Source organism: Phyllobates terribilis, unplaced genomic scaffold (assembly GCF_046119375.1).
Source record: "Phyllobates terribilis strain yellow unplaced genomic scaffold, ASM4611937v1 Scaffold_3__8_contigs__length_932513732, whole genome shotgun sequence".
Taxonomy (NCBI): Eukaryota; Metazoa; Chordata; class Amphibia; order Anura; family Dendrobatidae; genus Phyllobates; species Phyllobates terribilis.
This window is the reverse complement of record NW_027362763.1, coordinates 139,169,378-139,190,122: the sequence shown is the minus strand read 5'-3', so window position 1 is coordinate 139,190,122 and position 20,745 is coordinate 139,169,378. Positions and strand designations below refer to the sequence as shown.

At 45.5% G+C, this 20,745-nt stretch overlaps 1 protein-coding gene across 1 annotated transcript in view; it reads right to left on the bottom strand.

Annotated features, from left to right (window-relative positions):
- Positions 1-6,151: 6,151 nt before the first annotated feature.
- The window catches only part of NOL10 (nucleolar protein 10), a 57,714-nt gene continuing 43,120 nt past the window's right edge, over positions 6,152-20,745 (bottom strand). Inside the window, exons 20-21 of the mRNA XM_073674157.1 lie at positions 10,806-10,908; positions 6,152-6,457 (exon numbers count right to left, since the gene is read on the bottom strand). Coding sequence (XP_073530258.1) covers positions 6,341-6,457; positions 10,806-10,908 — 220 coding nt within the window. The 3' untranslated portion in view covers positions 6,152-6,340. The remainder of the gene's footprint in view (positions 6,458-10,805; positions 10,909-20,745) is intronic.

Sequence of the window (20,745 nt, the reverse complement as noted above, 5' to 3'; positions counted from 1 at the left end):
TACGGAAAATAACAAAAAATGAACATTGGGCTGTTCTAAAAAAATAGCAGTGTCTGCATTTGTCTTTACAAACTCACAATATGTGCTCTTTTTTGAGGATTTAGCATTCCCGTGAATCACTAACCTAATATTTAGTTGTATACCCACAGTTTTTTAGAACTGCTTCACATCTATGTTGCATAGAGTCAACCAACTTCTGGCATCTGTCAATTGTTATTCCAGCCCAGGATGCTTTGACTACATCCTACAATTATTTGGCGTTTGTTGGCTTTGCCTCAGAAATGGCATTTTTGATGTCACCCCACAAGTCTTCTATCTGATTAAGGTCCGGGGATTGGGCTGGCCACTCCATAACCTCAATTTTGTTGGACTAGAACCAAGATTTTGCTCGTTTACTGGTGTGTTTAGGGCTATTGTCTTGTTGAAACACCCATTTCAAGAGCATATCCTCTTCAGAGTAAGGCAACATGACCTCTTCAAGTATTTTAATATATGCAAACTGGTCCACGATCCCTGGTATGCAGTAAATAGGTCCGGCACCATAGTAAGAGAAACATACCCATCATGATGCTTTCACCATCATGTTTCACTGTCTTCAGAGTGTACTGCGGCTTGAATGCAGTTTGGGGGTCGTCTGACAAACTGTCTGCAGCCCTTGGACCCAAAAAGAACAATTTTACTTTCATCAGTCCACAAAATGTTTCTCCATTTCTCTTTAGACCAGTTGATGTGTTCTTTGGCAAATTGTATCCGCTTCAGTACATGTCTTTCTATTTTTATTTTTTTTAACAGTGGGACTTTACGGGGATTTCTTGCTAAGAGATTAGCTTCACACAGGCGTCTTCTAACTGTCACAGTACTCACTGGTAACTTGAGACTGTCTTTGATCATCTTGGAGCTGATCATTGACTGAGCCTTTGCCATTCTGGCTATTCTTCCATCCATTTGAATGGTTGTCTTCCGTTTTTTTTTTTCACATCTATCTGGTTTTGCTTTCCATTTTAAAGCATTGGAGATCATTTTAGCTGAACAGCCTATCATTGTCTGCACTTCTGTATAAGTTTTACCCTCTCCAATCAACTTTTTAATCAAAGTACACTGTTCTTCTAAACAAATGTCTCGAACGACCCATATTTCTCAGGCTTTCAAGGAGAAATGCATGCACAACATGTGCTGGCTTCACCCTTAAATAAGGGCCACCTGATTCACACCTCTTTCTCCACAGAAGGATTGACCTCACTAATTGAACTCCACACTGCTATTATTTTGAACAAACCCCCTTTCAATTAATTAATCAAATACAAAGACTCAAAAACCTGCAGATCATGAATGTGGAGTCTGGTGGTTTCCTTAGAATCTACTGCACCAACTGGTAAATGGTTTGAAATGTGGTAGTAGAATTTATACCAAAAACAGTGATTAATCTGGTTAGTCATATTGGACTGCTCTTATTTTGAACACTACTGTATATGTTCAGTCTTTTGAGCATTTTTCTTTCATTTCAGGTTTCGAATAAACACCTGTTGGGAGCAAAGAAAGTGCATATCACCTCTTTGAAGTGGCTTCTGACAGAAAACGCCCCAAACTAGGCACTGTCCAGTCTAAAAACTGCAAAAAAAAAAAGTGCTTTAGGGAAAAAACCCTATGCCAATACGCTAGAAAAACTTTTCAAAACAGTTTCAGGAAATGAAAAAATCTTCCAAAGACGCCCCAAAAAGTAGGAGAGTTCCCTGAAGCTGTTCCCAGTTCAAAACAAGTTGTTTTTTTGTAACGCCTCAAAAAAAACCTGTGCACAATTAAGGGCTGTGGAGTCGGTTAGCCAAACCTCCGACTCAGACTCCACAGCACTGCCTCACCACTCAGCATGTACATAAAGTGCAGCACAGATTCATCTCAACTAAAAGCCGAGATCCTCAGATCAGGAACAGAACAGACATTTATAGGACATTTCATAACTTTCCCAAATTCTTATTAAAACATTTACAGCACATCCTGCATTGTACCCAATTTATTATATATTTTAGGAGTCAGACTCTGTCCATTTTATACTGACTCAGACTCCTCAAAGCTGTCTGGAGAAGCTGGGTAACAAGACAATTGTTGTAGTGACATAATGGTGTTATCTGTTTTTGGAGAAGGTTTAGGCTATGTGCACATGTAGTTCTTCGAGGAGTTTTTGGAACAGAAACTCTCCATTTCCTCCTCCAAATATTAAAGCCCTTCAAAAACTTTAGAGTTTCTGCTCAGTTTTTTGCTCCAAAAATTCTGTAAAAAAACCCCTCAGTGTGCACATAGACTTAAGGAGAATTTGTATGAACCTGATTCCTCAGGTGACCGGGGATTAGATAGAGCATTTTACGGTTCTATCATTAAGTGAGGCAGATGAGACGCCTAATGCTGCTAGTCTGAAATCCCCCAGAGGCACATATAATTCAAGGCTTGGCACGAGTGGCCTAGATAATTCCCGATAAGCACAGGGACCAGTCTTCTCCTGTGCCAGGACTACGACGTCTGTATTTACAAAACCCAAGAAAAAAACAAAATTGCGCAAATACCTTATAGTAAGTAAATAAGAAAACAGTAATAGTATATGTAAAGAACATCGGCATTTATCTACAAAGCTTCCCGTGGGCAGGTGGCTGAACAGTGTCCTGCTCTGCCCTTATTCACATTGAGGTCAGCAGACACAAGGTAAGGTTTTAATTCCAGGACAAGCTACGACCGTCCCAACTGGGTACACCTTGTCGCGGTGGGATGGCTTTTATGAGTTTTTGAGCAAAATAGCGTTAACCAAGTCCCCCATGTTATTTACTTGTACTATTACTGTTTACATATTTACTTACTACAGGGTAGATGATTTTTTTTCTTGGGCTTTGTCTATGAAATTGCCACAGTGTGAACGTGCTCTTACACATTGCACGTATACCAGCTTATGCTCCGGCTCATTTCTTTGGTCTTCTGTTTTATTTATACAGTACAAACCTATTGTCATGTCCGGCTTAATGGACAAGGGATTTAGGAGGAGTATAAAGCTACGGTTTTGACAACTAGATGCATCCAATAACCTTCTGAACATTCAATGATAGGGTTAATAGATAATGGCCTATGTTCTGTCATATGGAATACACTCATCACATTGTTAAAGCACTCCTCCTACCATCAAAGTTTTTATCCTCTTAATACACTGCTCAAAAAAATAAAGGGAACACTTCAACAACAGAATATAACTCCAAGAAAATCAAACTTCTGTGAAATCAAACTGTCCACTTAGGAAGCAACACTGATTGACAATCAATTTCACATGCTGTTGTGCAAATGGAATAGAGAATAGATGGAAATTATTGGCAATTATCAAGACACCCTCAATAAAGGAGTGGTTCTGCAGGTGGGGACCACAGACCACATCTCAGTACCAATGCTTTCTGGCTGATGTTTTGGTTACTTTTGAATGTTGGTTGTGCTTTCACACTCGTGGTAGCATGAGACGGACTCTACAACCCACAGAAGTTGCTCAGGTAGTGCAGCTCATCCAGGATGGCACATCAATGCGAGCTGTGGCAAGAAGGTTTGCTGTGTCTGTCAGCGTAGTGTCCAGAGGCTGGAGGCGCTACCAGGAGACAGGCCAGTACACCAGGAGACGTGGAGGGGGCTGCAGGAGGGCAACAACCAAGCAGCAGGACTGCTACCTCCGCCTTTGTGCAAGGAGGAACAGGAGGAGCACTGCCAGAGCCCTGCAAAATGACCTCCAGCAGGCCACAAATGTGCATGTGTCTGCACAAACGGTTAGAAACCGACTCCATGAGGGTGGTATGAGGGCCCGACGTCCACAGATGGGGGTTGGGCTCACAGCCCAACACCGTTCAGGACGCTTGGCATTTGCCACAGAACACCAGGATTGGCAAAGTCGCCACTGGCGCCCTGTGCTCTTCACAGATGAAAGCAGGTTCACACTGAGCAATGTGACAGACGTGACAGAGTCTGGAGACGCCGTGGAGAGCGATCTGCTGCCTGCAACATCCTTCAGCATGACCGGTTTGGCAGTGGGTCAGTAATGGTGTGGGGTGGCATTTCTTTGGAGGGACGCACAGTCCTCCATGTGCTCGCCAGAGGTAGCCTGACTGACATTAGGTACCGAGATGAGATCCTCAGACCCCTTGTGAGACCATATGCTGGTGCGGATGGCCCTGGGTTCCTCCTAATGCAGGAAAATGCCAGACCTCATGTGGCTGGAGTGTGTCAGCAGTTCCTGCAAGATGAAGGCATTGAAGCTATGGACTGGCCCGCCCGTTCCCCAGACCTGAATCCGATTGAGCACATCTGGGACATCATGTCTCGCTCCATCCACCAACGTCACGTTGCACCACAGACTGTCCAGGAGTTGGCGGATGCTTTAGTCCAGGTCTGGGAGGAGATCCCACAGGAGACCATCCGCAACCTCATCAGGAGCATGCCCAGGCGTTGTAGGGAGGTCATACAGGCACGTGGAGGCCACACACAATACTGAGCCTCATTTTGACTTGTTTTAAGGACATTACATCAAAGTTGGATCAGCCTGTAGTGTTTTTCCACTTTAATTTTGAGGGTGACTCCAAATCCAGGCCTCCATTGGTTAATAAATTTGATTTCCATTGATGATTTTTGTGTGATTTTGTTGTCGGCACATTCAACTTTGTACAGAACAAAGTATTCAATGAGAATATTTCATTCATTCAGATCTAGGATGTGTTATTTGAGTGTTCCCTTTATTTTTTTGAGTAGTGTATATTGCAGTCATCATACTATATAGCACTGTGTACTTACAATTGCTCATTTTGCCTTTCTACCCAGCTAATTCTTCTCTTTTCTCTGCTCTATGTAGAAAGAGGAAGTCTCTTGTCCCTGCAGAAATCACCCCCCTCTTCAACTGAACCAGCTGCTCCCTCCTCCCTGCCATTGACTTTTGTAGTGACTGATGACTCATACAGGAAAAATTGACCTCCTGTTTCTACATAGAGTTTAGAAGGATTCAGTGTCTATTATTAATCACTTGATGTCATAGATCAAATAGAAAAGAGAAGAATTATCTGGGTAGAAAGGCAAAATGAGCAATTGTAAGTGCACTGTGCTATAGAATATGATGATTGCAATATATTAAGAGGAAAAAATTTTGATGAGAGCGCTTCTTTAATCACTTTGTGTGGGTTTTGATAGTAAACTTCCTTAGACCTCTACCAAAAAAAAAAAAAACACAAAATTTTTCATCATTGTGCTGGATTAATTTTCATCCATTTTTAATCAGCGAGGCATCGGTTTTTCTTGTATGTGGTTACAGTCAATCCATTGTTCACTTCTAGTGGATAAAAAAACCCATGGCAGTGTGCAGAGAATATACAACATAGCAAAGGGGGGAAAAAACCCTTCACTGCCCCAATTTAGTGGTCGCTGCTTTCTTCGTGCTACGAATATGCGGCATATATTCGTTTAATCAATGTCGCCCGTGACAGCTAGTCCGAGATGAACCTCAGCAGTCACATGAATGATTTACACCCTCTGATCGCTGCAGGAGGTCAGCTAAGGCCACCAGGGTGGCAGTGGATAAAAGTTTTTATTTTTTAATAAATTAACCCACTCCCTGCTCGTAGGGCATGTTCACACCTTGTCTTTTTTGGGTCCTCTCCACTTTCTAAAAAAAAAGCCTTCAGAAAACACGACTTGGTGTGCATACAGTTCAATCTTTTAAGCGTTTTAACAGCTTCAAGTTTCCAAAAATTCCAAATAACTCTTCTACCAATTAAAGCAGATGATTTCTTTACATATCTCTCCATGGCGCTCGGCCATGTCCCCCCTCTTCCTCCTCACGGTCCTGTGTGAAGCTGTAAAACCAATGGCTGCAGCAGGAGCCTCTCCCCTCTGCTGTTTGTAGTAGGACTAAAGAATGTGGAGCATCGCCTTTCAGCCAAGGGGGTGGAGCTTCAATCGACCATGTGCCGGAGATGGAACTGATCAGCAGATGCACTCCTGTAGTCTCTACAAGAACGTTTCAGGATTATTCTGCAGAAAATATCGTTAATTTAAATATTCATATTTAGGTTCAATGTTACATAACAGGCCATAAATATGCTAATGTGCTGCTATCAGCGAACGCTATTAATAAGTGCACCTATTACCAAAGTAGAATTAAATACAAAATAAAACGAAGCTTTATTTATAAGCGTTTGTGAAACACGGCTTCATCGATGGAGTGTAGTCCCCCCGGCCGGTGCCGTGTCTCAGATTCCCACCCACATCATAGCTCTTCATTATAAAGTTCGGGCGGGCGACTCTCTTATGGTCAGAGACCAGAAGATCTCAAAGTTTCTCATTAAAACGGCCTCCCCTTGGCGGGTTTGCCCTTCAAGTGTCCTGCAGAGCGTCGCAGCTTCTTCCGCTCCTCTCGGTGTTGTTTCTCAGCTTCTTGTCTCTTCTTTTGTTGTTCGGACTGTGCCGGGGGAAAAAAAAAAAAAAAAATCAGACTACAGAAAACAAAAAAAAAAATGGAGCCATTGCCCATAGCAACCAGATTCTAGCTCATTTCCTCAAAGGCCCTTAGAAGATGAATGTACCATGTAATTGGTTGCTATGGGGATTTATTAAAAGTAGTGCAAGTGAAAAGCGCAGTGGTTGCCCAATAACGAATCACCTACAAGAGCTACAATCTGGTTGCTATGGGCAACCACTCCATTTTTTTTTCTACTACTTCCAATAAATTTCTTCTAGCTTCTTTGTTGCCCATAGCAACCAATCACAGCGCAGCTTTCATTTTTCAAGAGTAGAGTACAAAATGTAAGCTGCACTCTGATTGGATGCTATGGGCAATAGAGTTTGATGACCTAACAAACAGACTACGGTATAAACAATACAGGTAGATCCATTATCGTGAGCAAGACCCTTATAAACAGCACTATGATGGGGGGCTCACTAATATGTAATCATTAATGCTTTTGTATTGGGGAGACACAAGGACACATCTGTCCAGTCTTCTGATCCTATACATGGGCTCTCCTATACATCCACTCATATCAGATCTCACAAGGTGCCGACAGCTGGAAGACCGTTTCCTTATATATTCCACGCCATGTTTGGTGGTGATCTTATGTCGGTGGCGGACACGGAGCAGCTGTCACAATCACACAGCAAACAAAGATCCTGCATACATTTTTGCTCTTAGAGTCATTTATTTTGAGTTCTAAAATCCAAAAATTATCATGGAAATAAGTGCTCACCAAGGTATTAAAAATGGTTTAAGTGTAGATATTAGTGTGCACAGCATTGTTCAATCTCTGCATATCCCTCCCCTCCACTGGGCGTCTCATTCGCCTCCCCTGTCCCTTCATTGGAGTAGATACTAGTGTGCACAGAATTGTTTACTGTCTAATTCATCTTGGTCCATCAGCCCACCCCTCCTACACTGGGTGCATCAACCCCTTCCACAGCCCTCCCCCATCTCCAATGGGTGCGCCAGTCCACCAACCCCCCACTCCATCCCCACTGGGTGCGCCAGTCCACCCACCCCCCACCGAGTGCACCAGTCCTCCCCTTCCACCCACACCATCTCCACCGGGTGCGCCAGTCCCCCCCCCACCCCTCCCAAGTGCGCCAGTCCCCCCCCACCCCTCCCAAGTGCACCAGCCCCCCCCCCTCCACCTCGTGCGCCAGTCCACCCCCCCCCCACCTCGTGCGCCAGTGCTCCCCTTCCACCCACTCCATCTCCACTGGGTGCGCCAATCCCCCCCCCAACCAAGTGCGCCAGTCCCCCCCCTACCCCTCCCAAGCGTGCCAGTCTCCCCCTTCCACCCACTCCATCCCCACTGGGTGCGCCAGTCCCCCCCTACCCCTCCCAAGTGTGCCAGTCCCGCCCTTCCACCCACTTCATCCCTACTGGGTGCGCAAGTCCACCCATCCCCCCCACCGAGTGTGCCAGTCCCCCCCCTTCCACCCACTCCATCCCCACTGGGTGCGCCAGTCCACCCCCCCCCCCCACCGAGTGCACCAGTCCTCCCCCTTCCACTCACACCATCTCCACCGGGTGCACCAGTCCCCCCCCACCCCTCCCAAGTGCACCAGTCCCCCCCCTCCACCTCGTGCGCTAGTCCACCCCCCCTCACCGAGTGCACCAGTGCTCCCCTTCCACCCACTCCATCTCCACTGGGCGCGCCAGTCCCCCCCCCCCACAAAGTGCGCCAGTCCCCCCCCTACCCCTCCCAAGTGTGCCAGTCTCCCCCTTCCACCCACTCCATCCCCACTGGGTGCGCCAGTCCCCCCCTACCCCTCCCAAGTGTGCCAGTCCCGCCCTTCCACCCACTTCATCCCTACTGGGTGCGCAAGTCCACCCATCCCCCCCACAGAGTGTGCCAGTCCCCCCCTTCCACCCACTCCATCTCCACTGGGTGTGCCAGTCCCCCCCCTACCCCTCCCAAGTGTGCCAGTCCCCCCCCCCTTCCACCCACTCCATCTCCACTGGGTGCGCCAGTTCATCCCCCCACCGAGTGCACCAGTCCTCCCCTTCCACCCACTCCATCCCCCCACCGAGTGTGCCAGTCCCCCCCTTCCACCCACTCCATCTCCACTGGGTGCGCCAGTCCACCCATCCCCCCCACCAAGCGTGCCAGTCCCCCCCTTCCACCCACTCCATCTCCACTGGGTGCGCCAGTCCACCCATCCCCCCCACCGAGTGTGCCAGTCCCCCCTTCCACCCACTCCATCTCCACTGGGTGCACCAGTCCACCCCCCCCATTGAGTGGTGCACCAGTCCTCCCCTTCCACCCACTCCATTTCCACTGGGTGCGCCAGTCCCTCCCCCACCGAGTGCGCCAGTGCCCCCCCCCCCCCCTTCCATCCACTCCATCCCCAATGGGTGCGCCAGTCCACCCATCCCCCCACAGAGTGTGCCAGTCCCCCCCTTCCACCCACTCCATCTCCACTGGGTGCGCCAGTCCACCCATCCCCCCTACCGAGTGTGCCAGTCCCCCTCTTCCACCCACTCCATCTCCACTGGGTGCGCCAGTCCCCCCCCCACCGAGTGAGCCAGTCCCCCCCTACCCCTCCCAAGTGTGCTAGTTCCCCCCTTCCACCCACTCCATCTCCACTGGGTGCGCCAGTCCCCCCCTTCCATTGGGTGAGTCAGTCTCTCCACTCTCCAATGGGTAAGTCTGTTGTCGTCCCCCCATCTACAATGGGTGTGTCAATCCCCCCCTTCCCACCCCATCTACATTGTTGCATGTGTCCCCCCTCCCCATCGGGTGCAGCAGTCCCCACCCCTCTCCGGTTTCAACATTGGCCATGTCTTTTGCCCCCTGTGTCACCATTGGGAGATTATTGCCCCCCCACTGCCTTTCTCTTGACCAAGTAGCAATTCAGCCTCAATTATCACCATTTCCTTATAATGCAGACAATGGGGAGTGATCAAGCCACTGATTGAGTGTCCATTAGACCCTTTTAAGTCTGTACAGTAGTGATGAGCGAGTATATCTCATTAACCCTTTCGGCGTGCACGCTCGGGTGCTGACCGAGTATTCTGGTGTGCTCGGCATTTCTTTTACTGTCGCCGTGGCTGCAAGTGTCAGCAGCGACAGCAAAAGAAATGCCGAGCGTGCTCGCCGAAAGGGTTAATGAGACATCACTACTGTACAGTAATCTGCTTCCTAGGGCAGCTTTATAAGGTCGCTCACATTTGTAATGACAGCGGCTGACTTATTCGTTATTGGTCACTAAGGTTTACACTACCGTTCCCGTCCCAATACTCTAATCTTATGAAAAATGTCTCCCCGTCAGCGGCAGCATTACCCCCCAGAGCTATTTTTTACCACTTATCCCCTCAGATACACAACAGAGGACAAAATCGAACCTGAAACACAAAACTAGCATTGACTTGGACGGCACGCTGACTGATGCACCGTGGTGGTCTCTTGTCCAGCTACCTATAAAAAGCTCTAAGCTGTTGCCTGATCAGATTCCCTGCGAGCTAAATATAAGTCATACAGAGCTTAGTTAGAGAGACGTGTCACCGGAGATGATGAATGAATCCATGCTCTGATCATCCGAGTCCTCCTCCGTCATCCTCCTTACATAGGAGCTTCATCGCCTTGGTGGGAATTGCAGAATATTTTACTAGGCATCTCCAATAGAGGAAACCTTTATCAGTGAATTCTACTGTTTACTAATCCTGACAGTATGGCCTGGTCCCAAACATTAACTTCCTATAGTCCGGGACTCAATAGGTTTTAAGAGGTTGGCCGACAATAACAGCTTATATCCTATCCAAGATCAGTGATCATCTACTGACCACTAGGACCTCTCTGATCCCAGAATGGGGCTCCTGAGAACATATTCATAAAAGTGCACTTTGCTATTAGATTGCCTTTTCTTTTTGAATCAGAAAACTTCACTGAATCAGTGATGCTAAAATCATTTTCTTAAAATGCTATGAGTGGTGCATACAGATTTGCCAGATCTGGTCCTGCGGCTAGGTAATCTTTGGCTGCCAGTTGACAGACTTGTGAACCACCTCTTACCCGCAGGCATCCCCAGTTCTTCCATTGATTAACCGGCCTGGCGCAACATCTTGTGACGTCTCACTAGGCTGACCAATCAAAAGAAAAGCTGCAGATGTTGGCAGGTAGTAGGTGGCTCTCAGGACTCCTGTCTGGCGGCCACAGATGACCAACCTGGCTACTGGACCGGATCCTGTGAAATTATTTGCACAATCTCTAGCAATGATCTATTTAGACTGTACTTGGAAACAAGACTTCTCAAATTTTTCATGTCCCCCCCAAACACCCATTTCTTACCCTCTTCAGCTGGAACGTTAACCGTTTGCTGCCCACGGCGGTATCAGACACATTGAGCGTTCCGAGCTGCTCTTCCACCTTCAGCCGGTCTTCGAGTGTTTTCCTTAAATGACATAAAGGAAGAGTTACATGTACTTGTGCAACTAGGTTTGTCCAGGAGAAAAATATGGCTCCTTTATTCCTCCTAGGAACCGTGTCATTAACCATGGCCTGTGTCGTGTGCTGCAAACTTTCTAACATGGCCCAAAGCTCCTCCTCAAGAAACCATAAATGAGAGGAGCAGCTCACTTTTGGGTGGGGTTTGTATAAAACCTGCCTCTTTTGTGTTACTGTTCACAGGATGGTTTATGGCAGAATTGGAGTAGTTGCCAGGTCTACTATTGCATGCCATATTAACATGACTGCTGTCAAATGGCCGAAAAAAAGTTAAAGAAGTTGTTCAGTACTTTACATTACCCCCCTAACGTATCCCCCCGGGGTCCCTAAGGATTTTTGTAAATACCTTACGTTGCTGTTTCTGCCTGTGAGGGGCGCCATCAGTGGCCGCTCACAGGCATCATGTGACCCCGCGCTGACGTCATGACAAGTGAGGAGTGACTCAGCGCTGGGGTCCCCGGGGTGGCTGCTGGGTTGTGGGTGGGGTTACCCCGTGCGTCACACCCAGCATCCACCACACGCTTTCCCAATGAATCGAGAGAGGCAGAGCGCACGGTGGATGCCGGGTGTGACGCGGGGGGTAATCCCGCCCACAGCCTAGCATCCACCATGGAACGCAGAAGACAGACCCCCGGCTGCTGCCAGCACTTGTCGTGACATCAGCGGATGTCAGAGCCGGCCGCAGCCGGGGGTCACGTGATGCCTGTGAGCGGCCAGCGATGGCGCCGCTCACAGGCAGTATGTGCAACGTAAGGTATTTACAAAAAGTCTTAGGGGCTCCGGGGGGGGATACATTGGGTGGGGGGTAATATAAAGTACTGGACAACTCCTTTAACTTACATTAGTGCCTCTTTTAGAGGCACGAAAAGACCCAGAGATTATCTAGCAGTTTACAATCAGAATATACTGAACATCTCTGGGTCAGCACTAGATGAATGCTGCATTCACAGTTATAGCACATTTTATAACCCGGAGGCACAATTTTGCTTTTGTAACTTGAAACAATCAACATGTTTTTAGACAGCCAGAGCACAACTTGGCTCCATCATGCAGAAGAGATTACTGTACAGTATTTGATGTAGACGCTATACTTTCCATATACACAGGCATAATTACTATCCGTGTCCTATAGTATCGATAGGATGGCATTGGAGGTGAATCTCCAAAAAAATAAAATAGCGGCGTGCATGAACCGTAAAGGGGTTATGCTCAACATCAAACTTCTTAAATGGGCAAAATTGCCCGCAAAAAACAAGCAATTTTGCAAAATTCCTTCTTGACCCCGAGAAAAGGCAATTACTACAAGAACCCTGGATCAAAAGTACTACTATTGGTGTAACATTTTGTCTAATTTAACTGTAACCCACAATGTTATGTGTATGAAGGAAGTCATCCAGCCCTTTTTTGAAAGCTGTTATAGTGTCGGCCATCATTACCTCTTGTGGTCGCCATCCACAGTCTGACTGCTCTGACTGTAAAGAACCCTTTCCTGTTTATGGGTGGAAGAAAGGTGATTCCAGCACCTAAAGAGTGCCCCCTGGTCCTTAGTATGGTCTTTGGAAGGAATAAGTCATGCGCCAGTCCTTTGTACTGACCACACATATATTTATACATATAAATGAGATCTCCTCTGAGGCGTCGTCTTTCTAAGCCAAACAAGCTCAACTTTTCCATCCTCTCATCATATGAGTCCTTCCATCCCTTGTAATAATCTAGTTGCCCTTCTTTGAACTGACTCTAACTTCTGAATACCCTTTTTAAAATGTGGAGCCCAAAACTGGATCCCATATTCTAGATGTGGCCTCACCAGTGATTTATAAAGGGGTAACAATACGTTGGGATTGCGAGATTTTATTTCTCTTTTAATACATCCTAAAATCTTGTTTGCTTTTGCGGCTGCTGCCTGACATTGAGTACTGCTGCTCAGTTTACTTGTAACTAGAATACCCAAGTCCTCCTGTTCTGTAGTTCCGAGAATACTCCCATTTAATGTGTATGCAGCAATAGGATTTCTCCGTCCGAGGTGCATTACTCCACATTTATCTACATTAAACCTCATCTGCCAAGTGTTTTCTCTAATTGTTCACCTTGTTTTGTCTCCCACTCCTGAGAAAAAATACTGCCTGAATACTGACCAAATATGGATAGTGGAGCCGTGGCCTTAAAGAGAATCTGTCAGCCATTTGAGTTAATATGGGCATACAGGTTGTATACAGCTGAAATTAGTCCTAGCTGTGTGCCTCCTGGGTGATTCCTCGTTCAGTAAAAATAATCTTTTATACCTTTGATCTTCCAGGCGATGGGGCGTAGACTGCGCGGAAAGTAAGACTGCCTCCGGTCTTCATTATACAAGATTTCTCCTCCCCTTCTCTTCAGCGGCCAGATATCCTGCGCCTGTGCATTCTGCCTGCCGTCGCTCCTCAGCACAGCGGGGAATTAATCTTTACTGTGCGCCGGAGATCACTGGGACCGGGAGTTAGTGACTCTCCGGCACCTGCGCACCTCAAAATTGAAGACAGCGCCCACAGAAGGGCGAACCGAGCAGAGGAGCGATGGCGGACAGAATGCGCAGGCGTGGGATTTCCGGGAGCTGAAGAAAAGGGGAGGATAAATCTTGTATAATGAAGACCGGAAGCAGTCTTCTCTTCCGGGCCGCCTACACCCCATCGCCTTGAAGACTGAAGGTATAAAAGATGATGTTTACTGAACAAGGCATCATCCAGGAGGCACACAGCTAGGACTGATTTCACCTGTATACAACCTCTATGCCCATATTATTAACTCAAAAAGGGTGACATTCCCTTTAACTTGTGCAACCGGACTTACAAGGCAGTAACTAGGAGCGAGAATGAGCCGCTCTACACCTACAACGCACTGGCACCGCATTACTGCATGGGATGGGCATTTTATAAGACCATGCCGTCTGCAGATCAGACAGGAGGAGAGGGAAGCCTTATGCAACGTTTCAGCTATTTCCCTAATGAGGGGACGTCATTGCACAATGTTACAATAGAGATGTAGGTCACGCTGCAATTAATAAAAAAATAAATCAGACATGTCGGGAAATGATACAATGACAACATGTCAAAACAATCCATAGCCCTGATGTGCCAAGGTCATTCAATGATGTAACCTATATCATCACTGTTCTAGTACAATGATGGGGGCTAAATAAGGGCTTTAAAAAAATAAAATTGATAAACAAAAAACCCTGCCTTCCCAAAAAAATCCTGATGTGCAATTTGAGATTCTCCCAAAGTGTGTATATGTATGTATATATGTGTGTGTATAATATATATTATATACACACATTATATATATATATATATATATATATATATATATATATATATATATATATATATATATATATATATATATATATATATATATATATATATATATATATATATATATATATATATATATATATATATATATTCACACACACACACACACACAGTACAGACCAAAAGTTTGGACACACCTTCTCATTTAAAGAAATTTCTGTATTTTTATGACTATGAAAATTGTACATTCACACTGAAGGCATCAAAACTATGAATTAACACATGTGGAATTATATACTTAACAAAAAAGTGTGAAACAACTCAAAATATGTCTTATATTCTAGGTTCTTCAAAGTAGCCACCTTTTGCTTTGATGACTGCTTTGCACACTCTTATGCATTGGATGGGTAATAAGTGTCTGAGTTTTATACAGTTGAATAAAAAGATTTACTGGACCCAGTCCAGCAGCCACATTAGTAACCAAAGCTCTGCGGATCTCCTCCTACCTGCCGACATCCCCTACAACTTATCTGACTAGTTGGTCCAATGCAATATCATGAGTGTCATGAAGCAACAATGACGTAGTACCGGGCCTACAAATCAGGGGATCTTGGCAGGTAGGAGGTGGTTCGCAGTGAGCTGATCAGCGGCCACAGACTACCGATGTACCCACTGCACCAGGGTCCTTCGAATCTTCTTGATCATCTCTAGTTGCCACTGACCATGAGTATTGGTGGTGGTTTTCATGTGGGACCACTGCTCTATCAATGTCTTGAGTATGGTCAATGGTAGCTGACTACAGCACCGGCAGTGCCACAGACATTGTATAGAGCAGTGGCCAAGCTTGTGCTCTACCGCTTCATTTATACAGGTGATCCCCATTCTCATGACTGATGGGGTTCCCAAAAATGATACCTGTCCTCCCAAACCTACCACTAATCGGATCACTACTGGTCTGTGCTTTCTGGCCTGACCTCGATACACCAGAAATGCCTTCACAGACAAGCACTGGCTGCCTCCATGATCTGCCTCAGCCAGAGGGAGCATGTCAGACCATTTTGTGGTGTGTTGAGGATGGGGACAAGAAATCACAGGAGATGGAGACAAGCGATTTTTATCAGCTTGGAAAACTTCTTAAAAGGAATGGTTAAAGTTTAGAAGACAACCTATTTTTACCAGCTCCATGTGGTCTCAGGACACTGCAGGATGTTGCTGTAGACATCAGAATGTTAGCACCTCTTACATGATTTTTTTTCCTCTCCCGAAGGACCAAATTCTTTTTAACGAGAAATGACTAGAGGAGGTGGCGGTGGGGGAGGCTTGTTAGCTCGTTGTTTCTGAAAGTCTTCAATTGTGTTGGGGTCAGGAAACGATTAGTCATTTCATTGAGGTTGCTTGAAACAAGCTGACAAGCCGTGTACTGGCATCTGTTCACATTACCACCCTGCCCAGCTACACGCATGAACAAAAGACTGCAAGAAGTATTCAACAGGACTGGGCACTACAGGAGTAACAGTCTAGAAAACTTTTCGTTCCAATTTGTGATCAAATGGTTCTGTCCAGTGGCTGGCAATCCAGTTTGGAACTCTAAGCCAATAAGACATTTTACCCCTCTGGTGTATTTTACCCCTCTGGTGTATTTTACCCCTCTGGTGTACAGTCATGGCCAAAAGTATTGAGAATGAGACAAATAGTAATTTTTCCAAAGTTTACTGCTTCATTTTTTGTAATGGCAATTTGCATATACTCCTGAATGTCAAAGAGTGATCTGCTTAACAGCAATTACTGTACTTGCAAAGTCAATATTTGCCCAGAAAATGAACTTTAACCCCCAAAACACATTTCAACATCATTGCAGTCCTGCCTTAAAAGGAGCAGCTAACATCGTTTTAGTGATTGATCCATTAACACAGGTGTGGGTGTTGATGAGGACAGGGCTGGCGATCAATCAGTCATGATTAAGTAAGAATGACATCACTGGACACTTTAAAAGGAGGCTGGTTCTTGGTATCATTGTTTCTCTTCAGTTAACCATGGTTATCTCTAAAGAAACACGTGCAGCCATCATTGCACTGCACAAAAATGGCCTAACAGGGAAGAGTATCGCAGCTACAAAGATTGCACCTCAGTCAACAATCTATCGCATCAAGAACTTCAAGGAGAGAGCTTCCATTGTTGTCAAAAAGGCTCCAGGGCGCCAAGAAAGACCAGCAAGCGCCAGGACCGTATCTTAAAACTGTTTCAGCTGCGGGATCGGACTACCAGCAGTGCCGAGCTTGCTCAGGAATGGCAGCAGGCTGGTGTGAGTGCTTCTGCACGCACTGTGAGGCGGAGACTCTTTGAGCAAGGGCTGGTTTCAAGGAGGGCAGCAAAGAAGCCACTTCTCTCCAGAAAAAACATCAGGGACCGACTGATATTCTGCAAAAGGTACAGGGAGTGGACTGCTGAGGACTGGGGCAAAGTCATTTTCTCTGATGAATCCCCTTTTCGATTGTTTGGGACATCTGGAAAACAGCTTATTCGGAGAAGAAGAGGTTAGCGCTACCACCAGTCTTGTCTCATGCCAACTGTAAAGCATCCTGAAACCATTCATGTGTGGGGTTGCTTCTCAGCCAAGGGAATCGGCTAACTCACAGTCTTGCCTAAAAACACAGCCATGAATAAAGAATGGTACCAGAATGTCCTCCAAGAGCAACTTCTCCCAACCGTCCAAGAGCAGTTTGGCGCCCAACAATGCCTTTTCCAGCATGATGGAGCACCTTGCCATAAAGCAAAGGTGATAACTAAATGGCTCATGGAACAAAACATAGAGATTTTGGGTCCATGGCCTGGAAACTCCCCAGATCTTAATCCCATTGAGAACTTGTGGTCAATCATCAAGAGACGGGTGGACAAACAAAAACCAACAAATTCTGGCAAAATGCAAGCATTGATTATGCAAGAATGGACTGCTATCAGTCAGGATTTGGTCCAAAAGTTGATTGAGAGCATGCCAGGGAGAATTACAGAGGTCTTGAAGAAGAAGGGGCAACACTGCAAATATTGACTTGCCGCATTTACTCATTCTAACTGTCAATATAACCTATTGGTACTCATAATATGATTGCAATTATATTTCTGTATGTGATATAAACATCAGACAAACACTAATAAAAACCAGAGGCCAGCAGATCATGTGAAAATATAATTTTGGTGTCATTCTCAAAACTTTTGGCCATGACTGTATTTGAGGGGAGCTTATAAATAAAAGAGCCCCCTCTATATGATGCAATCTTACAGACAATAGGTAAAGTTTACAGACATAAGCAGCTATATCGTGCCACACGCGGCCTCCCCTTTTTGCACCATCTCGGCACCACTCCTGTACACGGGATGTGTCTGGAAATGCAGCTCAGGTAGACGAGTGCTCTGGGCCGTCCTCCAGTCTCCCGAAATTCCAGTAGACATAAAAGAGTGCAGTCATTGGTAGAAATGGAGAAATCAGCGTTCTCCGGTTCGGAGTGGTCGCTTTCCTGATGGTGTCCCGTGTTAAGCTACTTTTAAATTACGTATGAACTTAGGATTTGTCTTTCTGGTGCTTAAATAACCGGAACATGAAGGACAATTCTGAATCTGCACTTTCCAAGAGCATTTTGCTACTAAGCCAATTCTGAGAATATTTGACATCCTCTCCTGTTCCAAGACAATCGGTCTGATTAGGGGTTCTGCCATTATGCCCTGAGCTCGGATTTTCCTGGTAAATCCCTGTACAAACATCTCCTGTGTGCGCCTGCAAGCTGACTATGGCAGGAGATCAGTTGCTGGCACAGGCTCTCAGACTGGGGTCCTCCTTCTTTGGCCATATTCTCGACGACCTTTTTTCAGAGTGCACACAGAAGCCTCAGATCACGAGGAGTTTATATGAAAGGGAATCTAGGGGGTTGAAATCCTGCTGACAAACTATTTATATGCGCATGCAGCAATTTAAAGACAAACCCAGCAATACCTTTACATGGCCAGTCCGATCCTTCGTCACTGAGAAATCAGTGTTTGATTTCATATGCAAATGAGGCTGAAGAGCTATGGTAGATCTGAAACCTCTGTCCCTCCAGCTCTATTCCCCACCCAGCACTGCAGCCTCCTGCTTGACTGACAGCCTCTATGATGCATGACAAAGGAGAAATCTTTCAAGCAAGAGGAGGTGGTGCTGGGTGGAGAATAGAGGTGGAGTGACAGAGGCTTCAGATCTACTATAGCTCTTCAGCCTCATTTATAGATCCATTCAAACACTGATTTCTCAGTAATGGAGGAACGGACTGTCCATGTAAAGGTATTGCTGGACTTGTCTTTGATAGAGCTATATGCACCTATATCTAGTTTGGAGTGTGAAATCCCCTTAAAGCACAGTATACTATATATTGACGATTCCTGATTTTGCAATGACTGTCTGATAAGAGGATACCACCAAGAATATAAATGGAGGCTGCACATGATCGGCTTTCTCCATTAACTTTCATGGGCAGCATGGTGGCTCAGTGTAGTACCAAGTGGTCCTGGGTTTAAATCCCACCAAGGACATCTGTAAGTTTGTATGTTCTCCCTGGGTTCTCAGATTTCCTCCCACAATCCTAAAACGTATGGGAATTTAGTTTGTGAGAACCGAAGGGGACAGTGATGAGGTCTGTAAAGCGCTGTGGAATTAATGGTACTATATAAAAAGTGAGTAAAAATAAATAAATATATTAAATAATTCACTTGTATGGGAGTTCTGGAAAATCACCCAGCCAATTGTTTGGCTATTTTCAGAACTTACATAAAAAGTGAAAGGAGACTGCTGTGGGTGCACGGCCACCCCTCTATCCACAGTAGTATAAAAGAGAGGGTTTATACAATACCGAGACAGTTAAAAAGGTCAGATCTGAGCAGACGACATATTTGCATCTGAAATTGCAGTTTTCATCATGAATATTAAATCATTCTGTAAACGCTCAATGTTCAGCGAGGATGTGCCACTTACAAGAGCAGATGGGAGGATGGAGTTAATCCTTCCGATTTCCCAACGGGTCCTCCTGTCTGGCCTGTAGGCCTCGTGCTGTGCCCCCCTATTGTCCGTGTCTGCTTTATGCCATCTCATTGTTTTCCCCTCTCAATCATTTATGAAATGCTTTCTGTCATAATGAATTCCCGTTCAGACATCCGCTCTCCTCCCGCTCGCTTCCACATCGCTCAGACATTATTCATAACCGGGGGAGACAAAGAGCACAATGTGTCCACTACAGCAGCCAAATACCGAGAGGCGGTGACCAGGAGTCACACCGTTATTTTGTGTCCACCCATTATTTTATGCTATTGGAACAACTGCAGCAGAAGATCACCTGTAGCGGCCACGGACACCTTGAGGGCGATTTTTACATAAAACCGTTGATTTTAACTGTAAATTTTTTTAATGAGTTTCAGAAATTTTTTTTAGATCAATTGGCCTCTATGTATTACTGCACATACTGGGCTGCAGAATGAGTCACTAATGAATCAGTCAGTGAGCTCCTCTGATGGAAGGGTGTGTAATCATTAGCGCTCTTCTCCTGAACCATTAAAACTCAAATTTCAACTCTGATCATTCAGAAAAAGATAAGGATTACAGTCCCTGCAGTCCCGAGGAGCTCACTGACTGATTCACTAGTAACTCATTCTGGAGTCTGCTGCATAAAGAGATATGTAGAGGCTGTAGAAAATCAATCAATCAGTTTAAAATTGTAAATGAAAAGATTATAGAAATTATTTTTAGGTAAAAAGGCACCCATTCGTTAGAAAGATGGCGCTGCAACAGCACTTGTACTTTCTGGCTTCTAATGGTTTCGCTGCTTCTTTCTAGAGAGCCAAGTACACTGTGTAGGTCCAATCCAGGTCTGTGCCATCCATTCATCAAACAAGGCTGCTGAAACCTGTGATTGTCTGCAGCGGTCAGGTAATTATAATTAGAAGAATGCATATTCAGATCTTTCTCTTATGACTCACCTGACCACTGCAGCCGATCACAGGTTTTAGCGGTGCTGTTGATAATCAGGTGCTGCAGACATCGCATCCAGAACCGCTGCAGACTTCCGGAGCAGCCGGTGCTGGATCCACTGGTGTGATAGGAGAAGAGTATGCCTCCGATTGAAAATTGGATTTACGGTGACATCATTACAGTTATTAAAGGAGTATTCTAATCTCTAAGATTCTATCCCGATATGTAGTAGGTGTAATATTAGCAAATACCTTCAATTAGAAAAGTAGTATAGTTCTTCTGATTAGCTATGTCGCTTACCCCTTGAGCAGGGCATTGCAGTAGCTTAGGTATCCATGGTTGCGGTCACTCATTTAGTTACAGTTCGTTGCTAGGGGTCGTAACCATGGATACCTAAGCTACTGCAATGCCCTGCACATAGGGTAAGCGACATAGCTAATCAGAAGAACTATACTACATTTCTAATTGAAAGTATTTGCTAAAATTATTATTACACCTTCTACATATT